At 32.2% G+C, this 27,126-nt stretch overlaps 1 protein-coding gene across 1 annotated transcript; it reads left to right on the top strand.

Moving 5' to 3' along the window:
* Positions 1 to 1,557: 1,557 nt before the first annotated feature.
* Positions 1,558 to 21,429, top strand: LOC148606571 (uncharacterized). Its single transcript, XM_088546133.1, is given in 18 exon segments — positions 1,558 to 1,657; positions 2,048 to 2,164; positions 2,579 to 2,658; positions 4,400 to 4,498; positions 5,264 to 5,386; positions 6,018 to 6,140; positions 6,293 to 6,415; positions 6,974 to 7,096; positions 8,744 to 8,857; positions 9,737 to 9,859; positions 10,110 to 10,989; positions 12,092 to 12,215; positions 12,700 to 12,859; positions 13,425 to 16,541; positions 17,602 to 17,754; positions 18,672 to 18,800; positions 18,951 to 19,069; positions 20,053 to 21,429. Coding segments are annotated over 18 exon segments (5,823 nt in total). The 5' UTR covers positions 1,558 to 1,613; the 3' UTR covers positions 20,125 to 21,429.
* The last annotated feature ends 5,697 nt before the right edge of the window (positions 21,430 to 27,126 follow it).

Below are 27,126 nucleotides of genomic sequence, written 5' to 3'. Positions count from 1 at the left end.
TCATCAAGCAGTTTGGTTTAGATGGATTTACCTTAGATGCTTTGATTTTGTGGTAATAAGCTTGAAATGAAACTAAGAATGACATCGTGACATCAATAGTCAAGCATAGTGTGAAGACCTTATAATCGCACTATTGTATTGCATGTTGCTAGACACACAAATCCATGTTATATTTGATGACAACATGTAGAGCTATAAAGCTGTATGCGGCGACAACATTTCACACTACTATAGTGCGACTTAATGGTCATATCATTCCTGGTAATATGGTTATGCAATTGATACATGGGTTTTTAATAACCTCATATCACTTCAGCAGTCGGCGTAGCTGGTAATTTCAGTTTCAAAGTGAAATTTATTTGGTTTTATTTTTAAGGGCTCACAACTGACATAAATTCAATGTGTGATGTGTGAGATGGGAGATCCTCTTGTGTGTTTGTGCGACATGATTTTATGATGTGTTGTTTGTCAAGATAAAACAATACGGAAAACGCCAAACAACAAATATAAGTAGTTATCCAAGACAGAAACAAATTCAGGAACGTACAGAAACTTTGAGGGATTTTGATAACATTGTTTGGGAAGGTTGAGCATTATATGCAGAGGTATATGAAGGAAACAATTATGACAAATTTTGTTGAAAAAAAAAACCCATTTCATGTCACAAATTCATCCTTTTTCAAAGATGAATATTAGCTTTTGATTAATATTGCATGCACATGAAGAGAGTAATAATTAATAGAGAATGCATTGCATTTTATTGAAAGAAGGAGGTATCTTTTAACATTGGTTGCTTTTTTAGAGTTTTTTAAATTAATTTTCTGAGCCACTCATTGTGGATTTTAAAACAATACTTTAGGATACACATATGACCTAAACATTGCATTGGAACAAATTATTCACTGTGATAAAATGTACCAATAGCACAAGAATTGCCTGATTTTTGTGTTGACAGTGTTTTAAGAAGTTTAGTGTTTGATATTCAACTTTATTTGAAACGGAGATTTTTTTAGCGTACCTACAGTATTTCTAATTAAATCCCATTGAAAATTATAGCCACAGATACCCTAAACTATTGAAGCTCACAAAATTATTTAAATGAATACTGCTTGATCGCTTTGTCATCTACTGAAAACGTAATAAATAATGTTATTACAGGGTTAAGATTTTTAAAAATTATACAAATGTTCTGAGAGATTAAAAAGAATTATGATTAAAACAAATCAGAAATTTCCGAAATAGATACAAGTCATTCACCCCTAGCAAATTGAATATAAATCATATGAGTGGATTATTGTTGCTCGAGTCGTTATATTCTATCTTGTACGGGTGCACATGAACAACAGATGTATCTTTTCTTTTTTCTTCGTTTTCAAAAGCAATAGATATTAATAAAATTGCTGCATTACGTGGTATTTGTAATGTAAAAGTTTAAATCTACTGCTGTTTAGTGATATATTTAAGAACTATTTACATATTTAAGTGTAATTGCAAATACGATAGAGAATAAGCCAACCAGGTAGTTTTCCCAGTTTGCTTAGCAAACTTCACCTTGAATACATAAACAGCGAAATCAGTCCGCCAACTTAGTGCAAGGAAGGCTACCCATAAATATGCTTATCCTGGTTGCAATTGTTACCATTGTTGTTCCATTAAGGTAACGCATTGTCAATTTATTGTTAAATTAGGATGTTTTTGTCTTCATTGAATTTTCTTGATTTTTGGGGGACTTTTGATATATAAAAAAAGAACGATGTGATTTTTATCGCTGTTTAACTTCTTATTTCGTGTGTGAAATTAAAATGCTGTTTTCACCGAGACAAAGTCAGAACCCTAAAATATAAAACATTTTTTTGGAATTTGTTTTAATCCAAAATAAATGTCTGTGTAACTTTTTCTTTTTACAGTAAGATTTTTTGAGATTCTAACGTTAATTAGAGTAGTTCTAGCTTTGAAAAGAATAAAATGGTTACTTTTTTTAACTTCATCAATTTTTTTCTTCTTCCGAGTTTATATTCAGGAAATGTAATTAAACTATCGTTGGCAGTGTTTCAGAAGCTGGGTACTGCCATTATTATTACCAGTGCTCAGCGACTGCGTACTACGCTGAGAAGTATTATGTTAAGTGTGGTTTTATGAATTGGGGACGATGCAATAGATACAGGTATACAACTCCTACAAGTAAATTACTTAGCCAGGTGGAAAAACTGAATTCATTTTAAGATATCAATACTAGCATTTAAGAAAATCCTTACGTGAAAAATTCTAATTAGTTATATTTTGTAATTTGTGAAGTCTATGTTAATTATTTTTCAAGAGTATCTAAATTCCATGCAAGAAAACACATACTGATATAGAAAATAAAATACAATATTCTTTTGTTTCCTTTAATTGGGCATTTCATTATTTTAGTTTCTTTTGTTTTACGTGCCACATAACACAAAATGTTCTCCTTAAACATTTAAAATCCGTTTCGAAAAATACTGTTCAAAATAAACAATTTTTTTTTTAGTGCATGTAACATATCAATTTTATTTGCTCTTGTTAGATATTTATTATGCCTATTTTGTGAGATCAGGTCCAAAAGTTATGTAGCTTACAAAGCCTGCAAAAACATAAGATGTTGCAGTGGGTACACCGGAAGTACTTGTTCACAACGTAAGTGTACAGTAAAAATCTTCTGTCTTTATAAAGACACGTTACACACAACAGTCTGACAGACTGCAGTTGATTTCACAAAATATGTGTAAAACTTTTTCTAAGTTATATTGTCATAATATATCTAAATGTTTTGACGTCATAACTTACGACTTTTGTTAAAAGGACTGCACGTTTGTAACAAATATAAAAGGGCTTGTAAGTTTCGATTTCTATTTCTTGTTTTCATAAGTTTTATTTTGGAAAGAATTTCGAATGGAAGGTCGATCGATTTTTATGTAGTTTGGTCTTTCTAGGTAGGTCAACATGAAGCCACAATTTAAGAAGTTCTATTTTATTGTATTATCAAACTAATTTATATAGTGAAGTATTAGTTAAGGGTCTAATTTTTAAGGTTGTAGTCTCATCTCTTCATCTTCTATTTCTTATACTTTGAATTGGATTTAGGGACCAGATTTGTGAATTCACAGTTACGTGAGGAGACTTATTAGCCCAAAAAGCCAAATGCCTGTCTATTTGGCTCATGGATACAAAGCGTCTGCTTGAACATTTAGCACACTATTTCAAAGTATTTCAAGTGATATGTATTTCAAATCGTGATTGTTTTGTTTATTTTCAAACGATTGCTATTTTTTTTTTGTAAATTTATCTTAATTATAAAATTAAACCTAATTTTTATTTTAAAACAATGACATTTAAAAAAAAAGTTTTATAGTTTTTTTTTATCGAGTCCTGTACTGATCAATTGAAATGAACAAATTCGTGTTTTTAAAATTTTCGTTTTGAAAATTCGCATAACCACCATCTGGATATATTTGCTAGTTGCTAAAAAGAGAAATAAAGGGAACCAAGATTCTAGTGAGAATCAAAATAATGCAATCCAGGGACAAATACCAGACCCGGAAAACAGACAAACACAAAGAACACAAAGCAATTAAAATAATACATACAAGCAAATGTAAATAACTCGGACTCCACTAAAAATGGGAGCATGGACCAGGTACACCGGTATGGTAAGCTTCCTTTGCTTAAAGACATTTTAGGCAGCTCCAATCGTCATACAATGCTTCGTATAAGAAAATGAAAAGAATGCAATCCAGGGACAATGATCAGACATGAAAAATAGACACAAACAACAAAAAACATACATACAAAGAAACAAAAGTAAATGAACAAATCTGACATAACCAAACTGGAAGCATGGACCAATTGCACAGGTTTAGCAGGATTAGCATTCTCTGCTTTTTTTAGAAACACCCCCACCCGAGCTGCTCACAGAAATTCAAGTCCAGGGTATACGAAAGAGGAAAGGAAAGCTTTGATACGTTGAACAAATCGGTGCAGACGAATACACCATAAATAACAATCCACGAGTTGATGATGACGAGCATAAAACTTCTGTAGTGATGACCTCAATCTTGTAGCAACATAACCCTGTTCCAGAAGACTAAGCGCGGTACAAAAAGTTTGCGTAGTTATGACAAGCTCTGGCATAACGTATGTGTTGTGGTATAAAAACTCTATTCAGATGCTAAAGGGATGTGGCAACAGATGAAGGGAAATTTGGCTGAACGACATTCATCTCGTTTGTCGTAAAGTTTCGTCAGTAGTTTCTTTTTTCGTCGATCTTTAAGTGTAGGTCAAGATATGAGGCTGACTTCACAGTGTCTGTAGTATCCTTTATCTCAAGTTTTTTTGGAGCGTCACTAAACCATTTTTAAACTTGTTGTTATATTTTCAGCTATTTGTTTTGGTTCTACATCTTGTGCTAATGGTGGTACCTGTAAATCACCAAATTACTGTACGTGTAAACAAGGATTTGCAAGTCCAAGATGTTCTGGTAAGAACAGTATGACAATAACTACGATGTTCAAAGCTTTTCATGTAATTGTTAAGTTAATTTCTATTATAAACAACATAGATGCTTATTTTATTATTCAGTACTTATCGACATTTTTGATAATTTTTATATGCTATAATTTTATATTTCACTATTATTACATTTACTGTACATTTCATTAATCTCGTAATCGGCTTTACACATCTTCTAGCAATATGAATGTCATGCTCATGATAAATGACCTATCACTGTGGACTGCCTATTTTTATATCTAAAACTAAAACAGAAATGAATTAAGAGCAACGTAAGATCTGTTACATTATTTTGTAATAAAAATCAAATGTTGCTTTTTCTTAAAATTAAATATTAAGATTAATATTGACCAGTTGCCCATTTTGGACAGGAAACACCGATGCGCTTCATTAGAAAAATGCTGCAGTCCACGCTTTTACACGCGATGTCCTTTATTGATTTGTTTTCTATGTATTTATTTTCTCTGCAAACCTTTGCAATGAGAATGATCTACGGTACATCTTCCATTGAGATGTTAGATGAGTTAGTAGAAAACCAAAATATAGCATTCAAAATTACTACCCAGAAAGTGGCTGTCTATAGACCCCACTTCTTAAACATATCTAGTAGAAAAGCACATATTTACAGAAATTTGAAATAGCATTTAAATGCACACTATGCCACATTTAAATATTAGACAAAAATCACATTGATTTCTATGAAGGAATGTTCGAGTGTCTTTTATCTTTGCAGATATAAATGAGTGTTTTAACAAGAATGGTGGCTGTGCCCAATTGTGTACAAATGAATTGGGTTCATTCAAATGTAGTTGTAATAATGGATATACGTTGAACACCGACAGACGTGGGTGCACTGGTAGGTAGTATAGTACCTTACATCTTATTTTTCATACCTGTAATGATATTAACATTTTGAGATAAATGAGTACGAACATTAGTAATTAACACTATGCACAACTTAAAAAAATATTGTGTATGACAGAGAGTTATTATATAAAAGCAGTAAATTATCGAAGGTTTCCTGTAAAATGAATTTCGATATTCTACTTTTTCACTCTCCAACCATTCCTGCCAACACTTCATCACGCATTTGACGTGAAATAAGACTAGACTTGTCGCCAACAATGATTTGTAATATTATTTTGACGATAAAAATATTATTCAAAATGTGATTTCTCCTGTCGACAACGACTGGAGATGATAAATTTGAGCACGGAACACTCGTTAAATCTGCGCATTTTCCGGCACTCTTAATTATGTTTCATTAATTCGCACTCTCCATCTAATTATCCTGTAGAAATCGGCTATTTTGAACTATTTTTATTTTATTACAATTGGTTCGATCAAACTTATAATACCCAATCTAAATATAAAATGAGACATAGTCACATAAATGTTCACATCATTAAAAAGAATCAGTAAGATGCATTATAATAAATAGGATAAAATTAATTTACGATGGAATTTGTTTAATTTCTCTTTTATAGATATCGACGAGTGCCTCGTAGAAAATGGTGGCTGTCAACATATGTGTCTCAACAAAATGGGTTCTTACGAGTGTCGGTGCAGAAAAGGTTACAAGCTTTTAAGCGGCGGGAAAACATGTGGCGGTAATTAATACATATTAGTACACTTTGTCTACTCTTTGTGTAGTTATAAAATAAAGAATGTAATTCTTATTCCATGAAACTATAATAACTATATATCTGATACGAAATTCAGAATGTACAAAAAGTATGGTGCTTGCTTTCTTGTTTTTCAGACATTAACGAATGCGATGCGTCAAATGGTAACTGTGATCAGAAATGTGTCAATTTTCCTGGAGGTCATACGTGCGATTGTAACCAAGGATATAAACTTGGGGATGACGGGAAAACATGCATGGGTATGATAATGTAAGATAAGTTAAAAATGGTTCAAAATAATTTTACACGCCAGTTACGAAACCTATCATATGAGGGTCACAAACAAAGGTAGATCCATTATTTAAAACAAAATGTACAGGACACTGATCACAGCGATCCATATGTTTAATCTTTTGTTTGCCGCTCGAATTGTGGTTCCCTTGATTACTCTTTTGTACAGTTCTTGATTATGTATTTTACAGGTTGTAGGTTAATACCTGCTTTGCTAACTTTTCGTGTTAAAAGATTTTTTTCGCATTGTTTTTTCCAGTTTCTACAGTTGCCAATGAAGGCAAATCCCCACTTCTCTCCGTTTAAAATTCACTGCTATAAAGTACATATGAAGTCATATATCGTTGTATAAAATTTCAGTTAACTATGCTTAAATGATATTGACTTTTATATACAGTACATTTCAGGTTAGAAATACCATAAATGAAAATACAAGAGTTATATAAAACAAGGAAAAAAAAATCATTTTATGGCAAAATTGCATTAGTTTCAATAAATCAGTGGTAACTGATTTCTTATATTTACAGACGTTAACGAATGTTTTGACGGTACTTCAAAATGTTCCCATGGGTGTTTCAATACTGTCGGGTCATATAGTTGTAGCTGTAAACCTGGGTACACTTTATCTGCAGACGGATTTTCATGTTACGGTAATAATTTTATGGCACTTGAGTTCAGGTACAAATCATTTAAGTGTTTTGTTTGGTTCTTTTTTGAATCGTACCAAACACATATTTTTGTTTATATTGAAACCATTAAACTTTAATGGTCTTCTAAACGTTGTATAGAGATGGAAACAGACAATGTAAAAATAGGGAAGTATAAAGTCACTGGGTAGTTTAATTCAGTTATAGTTCTTTTTACATCATTAATGTTTACATTAAAAAAAACACATGTTCCCTTAATTTTTTGCAAAGATTATTTCATGTTACAGTAGTCAGAAAGTGATAAAGAAGCTAGGAGGACAAAAAAGAAAGCTAAATAAATGATGATGTGAATTTTCGTTATATTACATGTGTATGTCGTATAACATCTTTAAATTTCATTTCCCTTGATGATAATTTACTATGGAAGCGAACTTTATATTAAAGTCATTGACCAAGAAGTGTCGGTGTCTTATTGTTTTTACACCCTTTTTATAATGTTATCGAAACAAAGTTTTTTTTATTTCTGTATTTTTAATTCTTTTTTCCTCTAACCTCCGTCTTCTCCTCAAAAACAGCTAAATGGATTACAAACAAACTTGGCACAAAAATCGATCATCCTATGTAGATGTGCACATATTTTAAAAAAAATTCGTCCAATAATCACAAAAAATCGTAGAAAGTTGATACTTGCTTCAAAAAAAGGTCATCTCAAAGGCTTATATTGAAAGCCTTTATTATTATTATATCGGTCATACTAAAATTTAGAAACTGGACGATATTTCAAGATGGCCGCCACATAAAAAAATGAAAACAATTTTTATAAAATAGAAAAAAAAATCATAGAGCCGTAGAAACTGATTTGAAATGCTCCTGTGACAATAACATCATGTTATGTTCTGCGTAACAATCATATCTAATAATAATTAATATTATTATTTTTCCGTCATCTTCCGTCTTCCTATCAGTGAGTTTTTCCGGCATAATTCTCAAAAACCGTTCGGCATTTTATTTGCATACATATCTGGTACCATCTGAAGTTGTACCTTATATCTTTAAAATTACGAAAAAGGCGGCCATTTTGAAATAGCTGCTAAATAAGAAAAAAAAGTATAGGCCATTGCAATATCTCGGCAACCCAGATGCCTAGGAACTTGAAATCAGGTACGGTGGTACAGTTTGATATTCCAAAAAAGATTATGCAAAACAAACACAAATGGTATGTTGCCCGTTGCCAGGGCAACCGATTTACCCTCTAAAATTTCGAAATGCGGCGATTTGGATGAAATTCAATTTTAGGGTGAAAATAACATACTGAATTTGAATTTGACATTTCAAGAAGAAGCGAAAGTTGCCGTTGCCATGACAACCACTTTTACCGCCAAAATTAAAAAAATGCTATGATATGGACGAAATTTGGTTTCTAGGGTGAAAATAATATGCTGAACACATTTAAATTTCGGAATTTGACCATGTGAAATCTCTGTTGCCATGGCGACGGATTTTCCTGCCAAAACTTAAAAATGCTCAGCCTTTTGTATTATTTGGTTTTTAGGGTGAAAATAATAAGCCGCATTTAATTTTTTATGTATCGAGACAATATGATTTTTGTTACTCTTCATAAAGTTATTTTTATTTTTACATGTCCAAAAGACAATGACGACTGCACAGGTGTTAGCTGCTTGAACGGTGGTTCCTGTATAGATGGCCTTAATTCTTACACTTGTAAATGTGCTAGTGGTTTTGACGGAGATCATTGTGAACAAGGTATACAATAAAAACTGTTCAATAATTAATAGAAAAATTGAGCAAATCTAATGATACATGCCATTTGTTGAGTACATTGTTTACAGTATGTGTTCTGTTATCTGGTTTTGTTAATTTTTTTTCCATTACTTTCGTTTGTCTGTTTTTCCTATTTAACCCCCTCCCCCCAAAAAAAGAAAAAAAACTGTGGTGTATAGAAATCAGCCCGTTTGTCTGATTGCCAGTCCTTCTGCATTTCCTTTCAGTGCGAAATCTCCCAAATCACTCAAAATATTTTATTGAAATTTATAGGGCATCATTTGCAGATATAGAAGAAATGAAAACTAAAAACCTCGAAAACGTAAATCCTTCTAAACCGCTCAAATATTGCGATGAAATTTTATATGAAATTCAGGGATCATATGCAGATAAAGAAAACTCCATTTGAACGGGATATTCTCAGTGTGAGCGTGCTTCGAGTATTTCTAATTTTTGAATTCTTTTTTTTTTCTAATTAAAATAGTCTGTTTAGGTGTACTTGGCTTGGTTTACGCATTCATTGCTCATTTAGTAGTTTATAGTGTCCTAATAAAATAATTTGTAATGGGTGTGGTTTGTTTTTACATTATTATAAACTTAACATTAGAACATTTCACATACAATGATGAATGTTTTAATTCGACGTTGGACTCCCGAGAGGACTTCTGTTTTCATACGTTTAAATGTAGAAACCAAATTTTCGAAATCAAAATGTTAAAAGTTGGTTCAATATTAACCAGCTTGTAACGATTATTATTTAAAACGAACAGTAGTTTTGTTGTTTTAATTGTTAGGTTTTTAATTACAATCTAAAGAGTTTCGCTATTTTGTTTCTGTTCGAATGTTTTAACCTCTTTTAAGATATTAATGAATGCAGCATAATGAAAGGAGGCTGTGAAGAAGTTTGTGTAAACACAAAAGGTTCATACTTTTGTCAATGTCACAGCGGTGAAATTATACAAGGAGATGTTAGCAAATGCAACGGTAAGCTGAATAATCTTGAGATTCCCCTCAATGTGAGTGATTTATTTAAAACAAATGTTAATATTTGCAACTTCCCACTTTAAATTACATTGTAGATCAAAATATTGCAATAATCAGGATTTTTTGTCATATTTTGACTTGGAGTATGGTCCAGGGACACTGGTTGCCTTTGTGTCTTATTAATGAATTTAGACATTCAATTTTAATTAATCATGTATCGTCATTTACACAATGAAGGACTTTTTTTCAGAGAATGAAACCTCAAGCAATATTTTTGAAAAGTATAAGATACCCCGTCGCCTACTTCCTAGAGGTTGTAGTTTTGTTGAAATATTTTCTTGCGACAGCACAGATCAAGGGCGAATACTCATGTCATCTACATCTAGTTGGTACAGACTTAAAACAAATTCAAGCGTTCTGTATACTTTCGGAGTTGTATTTATAGAAGCCAATGAAATGGACATCCCAGCTTCGATTTCGGGACTGAAAGTTGTTTCAACAGAAAAAAACATTAATCTTATTGTTGGCTCAATAGACCATACGGAAGTAGATGGAGTTGAAACAGGATCGAAACGGACAGAAAACTGTTTTTCTTTTTCAATCACACCAAAAGATGTCCATGATTTAATTGGAGCGTTTCTTCCTTCTGTTTTTTATGGTATCTATAAAACAATACCAAAGTGGCTAAAGTTCTCGTCGGTAGGTTCCAACGTACTGGCAATTACAGATTTAAAAACTGACCTTTTGCAGGGGCGCGAATTAAATTCCCTCGTTGAATGCCGTGATGCTCCATTGTTTGACAACGAGTTATACAGTGTTTTTAGATTTGGGACAGACATGGTTTTGTCAGTACTTGGTGATGAAATCCGTCTACCTTCTCCATTGGACGGGCATAAATTCTGCTTAATAGTATCCATGTGTGAGGCCAGTAAAGGGACGTTTCATTTGATGGTTCCCCCAGAATCGAGACATTTTCTGAGAAAGTTAGATTTCTTTGGCACCTTGTATAACACGTATGGCGTTGATATCAAACCAATCGGCTTAGGACTGTCTTTTACCAAAAAGATAAATGTTCGCAAATCAGTTACAGAGATAGAATTTTGGAATGGTCTTCATTTCATAAAGTATCCGTGAGTATAACTGTATAAATATAAACTTTAGCGGTGTAGTAGTTTTTCCTCTTTTTACGAAAGACAGAAAAGTACGAAAATTTTTTAATAAGTGATTTTTAACACCATAAAACGCGAATCATTTTTTGAATCGATGGTAAAGGAAACTATTGACCAAACTTTACGACAAACGTGATGATTTTTCATGCAGAATTGTCAACTTTCCTTTCGTCTGTGGCACATCCCTTCAGCACCTGCGTATAGAAGAGTAATCAAGGGAACCAAGGTCATAGCGGTAATCAAAAGAATGTAATCCAGGGATAAAGACCAGACATGGAAAACAGACATACACAAAAAAGAACATACAGTAACTAAAATCATACATACAAAGTAACAAAAGTAAATGAGCAACTCGGACTCCACTATAAACTGGGTGCATGGACCAGGTGCACCGGTATGGTAAGCGTCCTCTGCTTTTCTAGAAACACCCGATGAGCTGCTGACAAAAAGTCAAGTCCGGGGTAGACAAACGAGGAAAGGAAAACCATGACCCGTTGAATAAATCAGTTATAAATGGAGTGTTCATATCACAACTCATGAGTTATTCCCGAGCTTGCCAAGAGTACGCAGATTTTTTGTATCGCGTTAGAATTCTAACAAATAGGCTTCTGAAGTAGGGTTATGTTGCTACAAGATTGAAGTCATCACTACAAAAGTTTTATAGTCGTCATCATGAACTCGTGGATCGTTACGGTGTATCCATCTGCACCATGAAAACTGATTTGTTCAACGTGTCATAGTTTTCCTTTCCTCTTTCGTCTACCCCGGACTTGACCTGCGAAATCAATACCCGCGAATATGGTCATTTAAAAGAATCCACACATATTAGCAACTACGAAAATTAATACGTTTACAGTATTGGATGATGATTGGTTTATGTGTACGTTTCTTTTCTTTGTTTGTTGTTTGGTTTAAGGCAACAAGTTTTGTATATGTTATTTATACATAAAATATGTTCATGCTATTTATATTGGAGAACAAAAAAAATGAAGCCCATATTCGAACTAAATATAAAATGAATAAGAATCAAATTTTTGTTTTTGTTTTTTGACTTTTTTTATAGAATTCCAAAGACATCCAATGCATGGTTCCAAACAAATGCAGAGTGGCAGCAATTAGAGGAATCATATGAACTCCACCTTGCTGCTGATATTGAAATGTTTTTCACTGTTCCAAATTTACAAAAGGTTGATTTTTTTTGCTTTTGTTTTCAGTTCTGATATACGCATAATTATTAGAAAACCAATTGAAAATTGATGAAAGTGTGTGTCAAATTAATAAATGTCTTAGAAGCTTTGATTTAAAATCTTTTTTCCTGCATGCGGTTTGTAATTCAAATTTTATCACGTGGTGATTTCCAAATTGTCTTAGATATGGGTACAAGTCAAGATATATTTGAACTTGTTAGAAAAAGGTTCCACAAATGGGAATTTAATGCTTCGATTAATGTGGAAATATATGCAATATCATCACATAAAATCGAAAAGAAACATAAACCGGAAATTACGGTGAAAGAAAAAAAAACGAAACAAATCAAAACACAATGCATTAACCACGTTAATATTAGGGATCTTACGCTTATTTAAATTTTACCTACGTTGTTTTATCATCAATACATATGTATTTAACTGTTATATGCATTTCGTATTTATATACCTCTCATTATTCCAGTTATTAACCGGTGCTTTTGTTGATGAATGGAATGGATTAATTCGAATAAAGGAGATAGTATTCACTCCAACTTTCAAATTTACACTCTTCGGAAGAAATTTGGTTTTTGACTTCAAAGATGCGGTTGTCGGAAGTATCGATGTTTATTTTTCTTTCGGTGGTATGTTTGCATTTTTTACAATTAAGAGGTTTTCAATGTAGAAACCAGGCACTTCCTATGATATGGATGGCATTTGGTAAGATTCATCCCACTAAATTGCTTCCATTGTAATGTTTAAACCATATGTATGTTAAATATATGAAGAACTTTCTATGAATTTAAATGCTTTGCATGCAATTTATCTCTCTTTGAACGTATCACTTAACCAAAAACCAACTTTCAAAACTGAGAAAGTATGCATTTGCGATATGACATGGGGTTTGAAAAAAAAATCTTGTCATGTCCCACCCACTGCTTGTTTTCTCGACATGGACACTCTCTTAAGTAAAGATATACATGCATGTGTAAATATGATTTTTACATTTGTTTGTTGATTGTGAATGATGTACAACATTTCGTAATATCTTATTTCGGAAATCTCTCTATAAATATTAGGATTTATGCCCTTAATAACCTAAAATATACATCAAAATTTAGTATTCGTATCTGTAGAAAAGACAATCCAAACTAAACAAAAAGATCACTATGAAATAACATTAATTTAGTATATTTGTTTATTTTTAAGGACATGACAATAGAGTCATGTGCGGAGAAAATGCTAACCCTGAAGGATTATTCGTATCACTTCTGATAAATGCTAATCCATTCAGAGATGTTCCCTATTTAGGAGAGTGGTTTCTTAATTTAGACGTGAAGTTTCATGCATTTATAACAACGGATTCAAAGATGACATCTAACAAAGTCATAGACATAAAAAAAATTGCAGAGCTGGTTGATTTGAAGTCTTACCTCGAGAGTTTTAAGAGCTTGACTAGAGACATTGTGAACGAATTTGGATCGAGTGTTTCACTCGAGGCAGTAAGGCTAATTCATGATATTGAAGCCGCTACCAATGATAGTATCATAATGCTTACATCTGTTTTAAACAGTGGCGCGATCAGCCCTCAGGAAGCCGTTTTGATCATCAATAACATGTGGGAACAGTATGTTACTTTGTTCAGAAAAAAGTCGCTAGAAATATTTGATGCTATTGAATATGACATGTCACTGGCTGGCCAAAACATTTCACAGTTTTTAAGGGACGAACAACAAAGAATTAAACAGTCTGTTGAAACTGTCGTTTCAACATTAAGACAAAATATGTTTTCTGCTGTCGGTGGGTATAAAGGATTTGGTTTCAAGTTTTCCTCTGAGTTCACAATTATGGGACTCAAGTTTGGGCCAATGGAAGTCGAGCTTGTACATTCAATTGACAGTTTTAGCAGCTGCTCTAAATTCCATAAAGTATACACATTATTAGGAAACGAAGAATCAGTTTATTTTCTGATACGAAACACTTTTGCAAATAGAAAACTTGGATCTTTTCAACAACTAAAAAACGAACAGACTTTATCGTTTGCTTGTAGTTTAAAACGAAACCATTTTGTGTTATCCTATAGTGTTGATCTACACGTTCTTAGTATGGAGGTTGAAGCAGACGTGGTACTATCTCAAGGACAGATGACAATTTATGCCGAAGGTAGTATATTTAATATATTTTATGCCAATATAACAATGACTGCTGGTTTAGGAAGAGCTTGGTATGACTTGCGTTTCAGTGTAAAGGGAGAATTACTTGCTCGGAACGAAAATGGGGATTTCGGAAGCAGCTATTTAGATGGATTAAGACAAGTTGCAAATAACGTCGGTCAGAGTGCAAACAAAAGAATTACGAAACTTCAAAAAGGTCTTACAGATGCACAGAATGTACTCACAAGCGCTCAGAAGAAACTGTCAGATGCTCAATCTGCAGTCCGAAGTGCTAATTCTGTTTTTGATGATGCAATTCGTTCATTAGATAAGGCAAAACAAAAATTAGAAGATGCTAAAAAGCCATACCAGAAAGCGTTAGAGAGACTAGCAAAAGCCCAGAAAAATGTTGATCGACTGTGCCAAATCAAAAATTGCGCACCAATTTGCATTGGCGGTTTTGTGTGGAGAAGGTGTTCAGGATGGGTCGGTTCATATCCATGTTTAAAATGGAGTAATTGTGCCTATAAAATACCAAATCCTGTATGTCATGCAGCCAATGTAGCATGTAGCGCAGTTAGAGCATTAGCATATGCGGCTTTAGAAGCAGCAAAAATATTTGTCAGAGCAGCTATGATACCCTTTGATATAGCAAGAGCAGCTGTCGCCGGTGCCCAATTTGTGGTAGACAAATCTAGAGTGGTGTTACTTGTTGCTGAAGGAGTTTTAGAACTTGCTAAAATTGGTTTGGAAACAGTTAAAATCGGATTGGAAATTGCAAAATCTGCACTAGAATCGGCCAAGTTGATTTTAGGGGCCGCTTTTCATGTTTTTAATTTGATTATTTAACACGGTCTTCAAAATTTACTTGATGTTCGAAACTGCAATTTTGAATTGGAACTAACAACTGTGGATAAGACGGAATTCGATGTTTCATGTGAGGTTAAAATGTTTGGTCTAAACTGGCACACTTTTGTTTATGAATATGACTTCAAAAATCCCTTATTGAGCAATCTGCGCTTTGCGAAATCTACCGTAGAAACACTCCTGAAAATGACAGGAGACCTTTTCGGTAAGAGGAGAAAGCGGGAAATTGCATTTTCGTCAATGGCTACCATACATCACATATTGCAACTTCAGAAAAGAGGCATTTCGAATGAAACAATTTCTGAAACTCTTAAAACGATGAACTCAAAAGAATCCATTGATGATCCTGAATCGTCAGTCCATTTTAAACCAAAGTTTTCTGATCGAGTTAGTTATTTCACGTTCAGTTGTCACCTGGTATCACACATCAATGGTTTTCTACTGGAGGCAATAGACAAACTGCAGTCTTTGAACAATGAATCGGTGACAACTTTGGAAAGAATGAAGAATTCTAATTTAACGGATCATATTTCAAACACTACACATTACGGACGGTCGGACAAATCGGGGAATTCAGTTATGGAACTTTATGATATTGATCTTGAATACGCACAACAAGAATTTAATTTGACAGAAGAAGAGATACTGGGAGCCATTGAGAGTTCCGACGACACATTGCTATCAAGCCTGAAAAATGAAAGTCAAGAAGTCGTAGATTTTATTAAGGCTGAGGAAGAGAATGCAAAAAAGCTGTCGCTTATAAGTCAATGGATTGTAGGAATGGGTAATACAACAGACCAATATTTTAACAAATCGGATTGCTCTGGGTTTTCAGATTGTGTTTTATACTCCTTTTCCGTCCTTTATGGTGTATTCAGTGATGAAACTATTGATGAAACAAAAACAGCAAATACTCTTATTTCAAATTTGGAAGACGAATTTACTGAATTGCTTCAAAACCAATCAAGATCTGTTGTTGATTCATCTTTGCTTGCACAAAAAATCTCCGAATTACTGAGTTTGTTTGACAATTTTAACATCTTCTGTTCAGAACCTCCAACTGCTCATACGAAAGACAAAACACTAACATTGCTAGCAGGAAATAATGTAGATTTGGTATGTCAGGTCACAGGAAATCCATATCCAAATGTCTTCTGGAGTTTAAATGGGGTAGAATTGACTGGTCAACACAATGAGCAACTTGCAATTAAGAATCTCCAACCATCAAATACAGGAAATTATACATGTGATGCTTCAAATGTTGTGACCAAGGTCACATCAGAAAGTATTGAACTCAATATTAAAGGTTAGATTTCTAGATAATAAGATTTAAATCGAAAACATAAAAACTAATATCATATGATTAATTTTACTTGAGAAAAATTGATTAAGGAAATAAGTAATACAGAACATATTTTGTTTGTATATAATAGGACAAACTAATTGATAAACCAATCGAAAAAATAATATAATACAGATACTTTCTTCATCGGCAATCTGTAATTTTGTTTTCTTTTGTTCTCAAATATCTTTATATCTCATACATGACACGATATTCGATATTCGGAAATATCCCTCGAACTATTGGGAGTGGTGACATCATCAGATTGTTTTCAAATTGTTAAGTACAAGTTCATTTAGAAATCAGACATTGCCTAATACAGAGGTGATTCATGGTGCAGAAAACCTCACTAAAAATTATGCTTTTTTATCTACATATACTATACTTTTGAGTAACAATATTCATTTCTGTATGTATTCAGATCTGTACTTTAGAGAAAGCCATTCAAATCAATCAAATCAAACCGAATCAAGAATGGTAAATCTATATAATAATTATCTAAAAATTCAAGAACAAAATGACAAACTACGTCCGATTTTATGGTCTGTAACCATTAATGAGTGAGAATTTGTTGGGTTTTTTTACATTCTTGAACCACATCTTGTCTGATTTTTACGTAGTAGCACACTTAGGTGTGACAAAGTGGTCTTTAAACTAAATGTCCTTTCAAATGACTAAAATAAGCAATAATTGGATTACCGATTAACATAATAGTTTTTTTCTCTTTTGACACAGACAATATCATGTGGAATATATCAATTCGCACTTTCTATTATTAAGAATAAATTCCGAATGTTTTTTTTCTGTATCAAAGCAGTCTCAAAAGGTACAAAGTAAGTAGTAAATGCCGGCGCTCCATGGCAGTTAATGCTATATACTATATTAAATGCAATAGGCAATATCCTCTTCTTCCACAGAACTCTTGATTTAATATAGTACATATTTACATTTACAAGTTTACAAGGAATAACTTATAACTTGATAGAGAACATGAATGCAAATATTGTTTTTTTTCTCTCCACAGAATGTTCACCTGGTACATTTTATAACGGACTAGACTGCATCGCATGTAAAATTGGTTCTTTCCAGCCGCAGAAGAATCAGCTAGAATGCTTTGCATGTAGTAAGGGGTTCACAACAGATAAAATAGCCAGTACTTCCATTAATGAATGCAAAGGTATAAATTTATATAGTTAGTGACATTTCTAGGGAAAATAATTTTATTGAAGATTTGTTTATTGATTGTACATACCAATGAACATTTACTCGTCATTTTCAATAGTAGGAAATTCGCCTTTCTGTATTTGAATACAAAATTACAAATTTAATTTATATTGCAAATTTCAATGTATCGGACGTGTATTTCAAGGAGTAACCTCGCATCAACATTATTGGAATAAACTATATATTAAGATAAAATTGCAAAGTTGATTACATACAAGAAGTACAAAAAACCAAACCTATGAAAATAGGAAGCCAAATCAAACACGGCGTTGTTCTACCATGTGCAATACAAGGAATGAGCCTCGCTATGTAAGGTATGTTTAAAACATAATACTGCAAATTGGAATAAATATATCTATGATAAGTAAGTTCTGATATAATCGGGGTCGGACAAGTCTGACTACTGGGTTTGTTAATACCCTCGTGGACCTTTGTTCCACCAGCAGTGTCAATGACCCAGTGGTTATTAAATACAAAATGAAATCATGTGAGCTGCGAATTTCGATACGCTGTACACTTATTCAATGAGTAACCTCTCATCAGATTGTAAAATACTTTTACTAATAGATTTAAAACGTTGTATATAAGCGAGGAAACTACTTGTATTGAATTTCATGCCGATACACTTATTGATCACAAATTCAAAAGCGATTATTCTAAGTTAATTACTTGGATAAAAAATTTCGGGATGTTTTACTAGAAGAGCTTTAACGCTCACGATTTGTTCTATTTTTTAATGAAGTGGAAATGCAAAGTAATGGGATCTTTGACTTTTGAAAAAAAAAAAATAATAAATAACAATTCGTTCATTCTATAAACAAATAAACTAGAGAAAATACATTTTATTTTATTTAAAAAAAATCATTGTAGATGTCAACGAATGTTATTCAGCTGACTATTATAACATTTGTAATCACAAATGTGTGAATCTAAATGGTACATTTGCCTGCACTTGCAACCCAGGGTCTGTCCTCGGAGACGACGGTGCAACATGCAAACGTGAGTACTACAGGAACTCAATATTTTAATATTTTATATATTTTTTGGTAATTTTTAATATTTAAAATATTTAATCTCAAAAAGACATATAAATGAGCAAACGAAACCTCAAATTAAATAAAATTTTAATTGTAAACACTGTTTTGGCAGAAAAGTCCATGGATGCCGTAATGTTGTCAGCAGTTGTCATTGGTAGCATTGTTGCTGTTTTCATCTTAATCTTCATGATCTTTAAAGTTGGTCAAAAGAAAACAATGAAAAAAATACAGGTATGTTATAAGTTTTCGGATTTTTACTACAAGTAAATTTACGAGGTTACTGTCGTGTCCCACACAAAACATGATATGGTTTACAATTTCTTACATCATTGAGCATACGGAAAGTAAAAATATGTTCTCATGTTTATTTCTAGTATCTAAAATTTGGAAAACAAATACGTAAAAAAAACAGCATTAACTAAAAAATAATTCTAAAGAGAGAATGGACATTTTGAAACTGAAAGTAAGGTAATCTATTTAGCATTTAGGAAGAAAAGTAATATTCACTACATCATTGACAATTAGTTTATTTATGATTTTAATATTACAATAATATCTATTTATAAATGATTTAATTGTTAATGCTAATATAACATTCATTTAATTGCCAAGAGCTTTTGTTTGTCTGACTCAAAACAGATAACGACTGAAAATTGCTTACTGATCAGTGAGCCTGAAATTCCACTTTGCTTTGTATTAAAAGAACAATACAATAATTTATTGTCGTTCTAATGGTGGTAAAAAATAATGAATATGGATTACAAAATTCGTTTTAATTTTTCAACAAAAAATAAAATCATCATGATAGAGTGAAGCCTGTATAAACCGAATCCCTTTTAATATGGTTGTTTGAGACAGGTGTTCGGTTTTCCAAGGTCCAAATTCCATTTAAATTGATATAAAGGGACTTTTAAAAGTGTCTGGTTCATACGCGTGATTGGATTGGTTTACTCGGTTCGGTTGTTTTAGACAGGTTTTACTTTAATTTATCTTTATACTTTTTGAGAAAATATCAAACGTTACTTTTACTTCCTGTTGCAGTATCGAATTGAATTTTAAAGGTATGTTTACATATACTTTTTGTCTTCTTAAATGGTAAATAAATGTCATTGCCTGCAAACTCAACCTTTAAATATCCACACATCTGACGAACGTTACTATTACCTTATTTTTATATTTCATACTTCTTTTATATATTTTTTCTCTCTTTCAAGCCACTTGAAGTGCGACAGCCACCAATTAAAGAATGCTTCGACAGTTCGACGCTACAAAAAATGAAGAACTGAATGATCTTTGGAGATCCGGGCTGTATTTATATAAATGATTTCATGTAATCGGAGTTAAATGTTAATTACAATTTCTAATATAGAAATATTAACCATTTGTACATATTTTGATTTTAGAATTGACAGACTTTACAAAAAAAAAAAAAAGAAAAAAACAATTTTTAATGAACAAAATTAACTTGACGATTAGCGAGTATTTATATATATGTGGCGTAATATATGAATGTTAATCAAAATATTTTAATATGTTTGAAATGCTAAATAGCTCATTGTTATTAAGCAAAATTTTCCAACTATGTATTTAAGCCACGACCGCTAATTACGGAACTACACAGGTAAAATTATTTCACATGATTTTCACCTGAATTGAGCAAATAAACTAAGTGAGAGAGTTCACGTGAAATTCGGGTGAATGGAGCCTTCACATGAAATTCACACGAAAAGTTCACGTGAAATTCGGGTGAATGGAGCCTTCACATGAAATTCACACGAAAAGTTCACGTGAAATTCGTGTTTAGTGAATTTCACACGAAAATCATATTAAATTCATGTGATTTTCACATGAATTTCATGTGAAGCTCGATTAACAAAAAATTCACGTGAAATATATTTGCCTGTGTACTCGAACGATATCCCAATACACTGAAACATATTCATTTTAGATTGCACTAGTTATCGCTTGATGACGTTGATAACATTCATCCGCATTTACAAAACATCTATTAAATATTAAATATCAATTTTTTTCTTGTTATTGTTTACGTAATTTGTTTATTTTTTTTACACTGGAACTGAAAAAAGCTAACCGGTCGCACCTTATTAACATGAAGCTCTAGTGCGCAACATTGAATCTGCTACAGACAACGCTTTAATACACCGATAAAACATCAATAACTGAAACTTTCAATTCTAAAATAATATAGTGTATATATAGTTTCAAATTTAATAATAAAACAAAAACCACTAACCTTCCAAAAAAATTACCTTTACAATACAATGCAAAAGTTGTTATTTGTATTTATTATTTATATTGTAATCTTGAACTTCCCAAGAACTTGGTTCTAATAAAAGTATGCAAAGAAAAAATGTATGCAGGAAAAAGCCTGAAATTCAGCTACAAATGTATATATCACTGGTCAAACAATTGTGATTTGTAGCAAACATTAAACTTTATACTATATTAAAAAAGGTTTTAAGCTGTTGATTCATTTTCCTGTACAAATTATTACTTAAGAAATTACCTTTTGTGAAGTTGTAATTGCATAATATACCTTTTTTTAAAAAATAAATCAGTCAAATGTTTTGTTTTTTTGTTTTGTTTTGTCTTGTTTTCAATTTTCTTGGTATGATAATGTCTATAATGTATCTACGAACGGAAAACAAGATACTGTCAGATTGCAGTTTTTTCAGCGGAAAATTTGTGTCATCGTTGCAATTACGTTCAAACAAATCATTTAAAAAATTAATACATCTTTCAATTCAAACCCTATTTTTAATTCACATTCTTAAAACAGAACAGAAAGTTCTGTGTCTTCCTCATAAGGTTCATGTGTCAAGTCATTTTTTGAAACGTCCAAATTTATGACTAGGCGGCGCTTTATCAATTTAATGCATTGTGCACATACACATAATAAAAAAAAACTGTGGTTCAAATAAAATCTAGGCAATAATCAAAAGAAATATTCGAAAAGAAACTACAATTAACAATTGTCAATATCAAGACAAAAACCGAACAGTAAGAAACAAACACAAAGGTCCTTGCTCGTAACAAGCATTTCTAAAAGGAAATTGTGATTTGAAATAGGTTTTATAGAGTGGTTGACATCCTGCTTCTATTACAGTTAGTTGATAAATTTCAATACAAACAAGCAGCATAAAATTGAACTGGGAAAAGTTAATTAAAGTAGTCAAAACAGTACAGAAGATATAATGATGATATTATGAAAATGCACCGTCTATTATTTAGACCTATCTTTTAGTTAAAAAGGGATACATTGCTGTGAATCTAAAATGTAGAAACTAACGAAATCCAATTAAATATTTTCAAATAATGCATGATAAACCCACAAGCATAACTGAATAATTCAATAAATTGTTATCTCCTCCATTTTGAAACACCTGCATAATTACTTAATCCACCTCTTTATTGTAAAAGCGATTGTGTTTGAAATAAGTTTTTAGCGGATGTGAATAAATGTCACATTTTTACTAACTGTCTATAGAGCTTGAGCAGGTATGATATACTTAATTAGAAAACTGGATTCGTACATGAAAAGTCTCTTAAAAAGTTTAACCAAATGTTTACGTTAGGCGTTCTATTCGAAGTGTCAAAATACTTTTTGCGAAGTGAAAACCGATATTGGAGCATTGTAAGGAGTTTACAAGACCATTTTACATTATCTTCTTTGATATATGTATAAATATTGAGTTTCAGTACTAAATATCCTCCCAAAAGGTCAGTTTAGAATAAAAGAAGTAGTAATTCTGATGGACCAAAAATAAAAACAACAACAACAACAACACGAAGATACACACACAAAAACTAACTCATAGAAAACAAAATGATCAACTCCACCAAAACGGCATGAAATTAACGCTGTTTTCAACAGGCGTCGGTAATCCAATGGGGAAAATGTGCTCCGCTTCTCCCTGGTCAATACATTTAGAGCTGATTTTATTCAAAAGAAGAAACATCGTTTATCCAGAACTTTGTTCTCAACATCCGCTATAAAGATGACGTTTGGTCTTTATACAATCCTATATTATGGGACTTTATTCATCAGATCTACCATAAAATAAACTTGAGATAAAGTATACAACATACGCTCTGACGCCAGCCTCATATATTGGCCTACTCTGAGAGATCGATGGAAACGGAAAGTTTTTGACTGTCCTTTACGATAAATGTATTGACTTCTCGTTTCGTATTATCTGAGGAAACATTTTTTCAGCACCTGTCTATGGAATTTGTCTATCACAACTCATACTTTATGTCAGAGGTTGTCAAAACTTTGCACTTTTTTGTATCGTGCTGTAGGCTACTGTTACCGGCTTATGTTGTTACGGTTAGAGACACATCACTACAAAAAACAAATTACTGTAGTCACCATGAACTCGTGGGTAATGATGGTGTACTCATTATTTTATTTTACGAGCACACTGTCGAAGTTTTATAGTCATCATCATGAAGACATGGATCGTTACGATGTATCCATCTGCACCATAAAAACTGATTTGTTTCATAGTTTCCTTAACACTTCCGTCTACCCAGGACTTGACTTTTTATGAGCAACTCGGTGGGTGTTTCTAGAAAAGCAGAGGACGCTCTTTTTAAAGCAGAGTCCAAGGTGCTCATTTGCCTTTGTTCTATGTGTGTGCTATTTTGGTTATTTCTAGTTTTTTTAAGTATGTGTCTATTTTCGTTCTATGGTCGTTATCCTAATGTTCTAATTCTTCTTGGCCCCTTCCCAAATAGAACACAAATAGATGCAAATTAATTCCGAGGAGAATACTGACTATTTTCCGAAGAAAATGTCTGATTTGTAGTGTTCTTGTAATATTTTGCCTCTGGTCCTATAAATAATTAAATGATTGTGGAAATAAGACGTTGGAATGAACTTTTGCACAAATAAGCAATTGTCTTTTTCGAAGAAATTTGTTTTAATTCATTCTAACAGAAACAATAAACTAAAAGCAAATTTTGATGTCTTATAAGAGTCACTGGTTTGTTTTATCCTGTGTACACAATCGAACATGTTAAATCTTCACAAAACATCTTCCTGTACACTGAATATTAAAAATACGGTACAGGAAATATCTCAAATCTGCCCTTTTAAAGTATCTAGAATCTTCTTTCTAAGACAAAAGTTTAAAGTAACAAACAAAAACAGAAACAAAAACAAACGGTCAAATTATATCATCGAAGCTACGTTGTCTTAGATTTATAATGAAGGGCGTAACGGATATACGAAAAGTACTACCTTTTTTCAACTATACCAGACAGTTTCTTTTCATACATTACAACATTAGTTTTGGAAAAAAAAACCTGTTTGATCCTAATAAATTGAAGTGTGTCACGTCTGAGCTTCATGGCTTCTCTTTCCCCCCCCCCTTATTGTAACTGATGAATACTGAAGCAGTAAGTTTTAAGCTCCCGCCGAGAGACAGACTGAACAGTGAGAGTTTACGAAATGTATGATGAAATATCAGGAGGCTCCGGTCGAAAGCCGAAGCGTTAATACCTATTTAAATGCATTTACTTCAAACTTTCCCATATTAATTTATTACCAATTGTAATCTTAATTTCTAATGAACAAATGTCATTTCATATTTTTCTCATGTATATATTTTAAAACTTAATATTATAGGCATAGTTGATTTCGGCCAAAATAATTAAAAGTTTATCAACAATGATTTGTACATGTAAATGCTTACTATATTTTAACTATTGTACCCAAATTACATTAAACACACCACAGATCAGTCTGTCTGTCTGTAGTTAAACACAAGAAACGCCAGTGATCTTGAAGATTCAGTCACTCAGCACTTCCATGTATTTGAGGAGGCAATGGTAAAACATGATTATAATTGTCTTAACTCTGTGGATTTCGCTTTCAGCGGAACATACTCTTGATAACACCGAATTTCATATAAGTGTGTTTATAATTTTGTCAATACTTGTTTAAAAAACAATATTTAACGGAACGGGTGACAAAAATTATTTGTTGCTTAAAGCTTTATCACGCGTAGAATTAAAGGAACAAATTCAAACATTCTTTACAGGAATAAGTACGTGATTGTACCAAGGCGTAAATACCCATTGAATATTTGTTCTCAAATTTATGCCCGATTGTTAAAAGTAAACTTTATATCTCAATGCCTCCTCAATTTGAAGTTTCAATGCTTCATTATGCGCACTCATTTTCGCTGCATAAAACATTTCTTTGGATGAATCCAAACTGAAGATTAAAAAAATGAAATATTAACATTATGATCATTATGGTCATGAAAATCACATCACGTATAAAATATTGTATTTTCGATAACCCATTCATCTAACATTTCAATTAAAATACCAAAGCTCTACACTAAATAGAAGAGAAAAATTACCATACTTTATATCCGTCCCTGACCAGGTCCCACCACTTAATGTAATTATACATGTCTGAGAAAAGCGTAAAACATAACATTAAGATGTAATTTTTTTAATATTTTATTCAACAAATACAGATTGAACATGCATATAACTTTGTTTATTTCTTTAATGAACGAAAATTAATTTCATTTTTAGATTTTGTTAAAAGCAAAGATGAAAACATTTGTTTTAATATTTAAAATGGAGTCATTTATTTCAGAAACTTAGCAAAATAGTAGGCCAGAAGCTAGAGTTAGTGAATTTACCCCTTTACTACTGAGTGATTTTAATAAAACATTAATAACATAAGTTATTGTTTGAATTTGACATTATGGATTTCCATTTAATTCTTTGGATAGTAAATCAATTATTTGTGCCGACAATGGGTAATTCAGATTCATGGCTGGAACCTTTTAAGATGCTCATTAATATTCATTAAACTTTCTGTTAAAAGTTCATGTATTAAAATGTTCTATGTGGTTTGTAATGCGCTAAGTATTTTCGTCTCATAATGAGTTTTCCATCTTCCAGTAAAATTGCTTAGTATAAACCTATTCGTCCTAATTTCTGATTAGTCTTTGTGTATGTATAGTATATATTTCCGAAAGGAAAGACCTTTTGTTCAATCCCAAAGTACTATGCTCTTTCAGTCATGACATAATGCTATTAAGGCTCTTTCTCTTCTGAAAATGTAGTTCTCCAGGCATATTTTATACAAATAGACCAAAAACTAAAGATCTTTATATTCTAAATTCATTATAGATATCAACGAATGCAGTTCAGCTGACTTTAATATGTGTAGTCACCAATGTGTGAATTGTAATGGTACATTTGCATGCACTTGCAACCCAGGATATGTACCTGGAGGCGACAGAACATCATGCAAAGGTGGTTACAACAATAGATCTATATTTTGTTTTGTTTTTTTTTATTCTCCGCATCAGACCAATGATGATATATAATGTTTCGTCAAATGCAAAAGCAATTTTAGTACGCTTTCTACATTAATAAAACTATTTTGTTAAACAAAAGTTTGAATTACTATGTAGTTGACTTCGATTGAAGAAAAAAGAAAATATTGCACTGGCGATGAAAAGGGGTAGTCAAAATGATAAAATCATTGACAAAAAACATAATCAGACAAAGATAAACTTCAAGAAAGAAGAAACATTTAAAAAAAAACACACAAACACAGAGACAAGAGGCACGAACTCCATACAAATCAAGGCACAAGTGCCTTCCCAGTAAGAAAGAGCAGTTCCCGAATCTTTCAATTTATAGCACATTTTATTTATTTTCATGTTCGAAGCGGAACACTGAGTATTATTATATTACCATATATATAACTTGCCATGCAAAATTTTCTGATTTATTTTAATTAATAACAAAACTGTTTCAAGTGGATTGAAATATTTCATCACTCGAGATAAATAAAAACATTGATTTTAACTATGAAGAGTGAAGAAATCTTATAATTTCCGAGAAATTAAAAAGTATCTGTTTCTCCCATTTTAAAACAAATTCATGATTTTCTCCGTCGAGTACCTCATTCACAACCCTTCCGTAAGATTTTCACTTTTGATTTGTCGAATTAGTTACCTCGAAAACCTCCAAACGATATTTATACGCTTTAAATCAGTGTCGAGTGAACAAAGTAAACAGTCCATGAATTGCGGCAGGTTGAAGACTTTTCGAGGTCATGACCTTAATTCGACCAATGAAATCAACCTACTGCACGAGACTTTTAAATCCCGTAGGGAATTAAATCAGTGTTAATCACCTGTTCGAGCGGTATAGATATTCGTCAAAAATGGCAGAAAATGAATTCTTAATTCAAATTGCATTTTAAGTTGTAAACATTTTTTGAC

This window comes from Perna viridis, chromosome 9, assembly GCF_037379345.1.
Source record: "Perna viridis isolate PV_CMFRI_1.1 ecotype Kerala chromosome 9, ASM3737934v1, whole genome shotgun sequence".
Lineage (NCBI taxonomy): Eukaryota > Metazoa > Mollusca > Bivalvia > Mytilida > Mytilidae > Perna > Perna viridis.
This window is presented reverse-complemented; position numbering and strand designations above follow the sequence as displayed.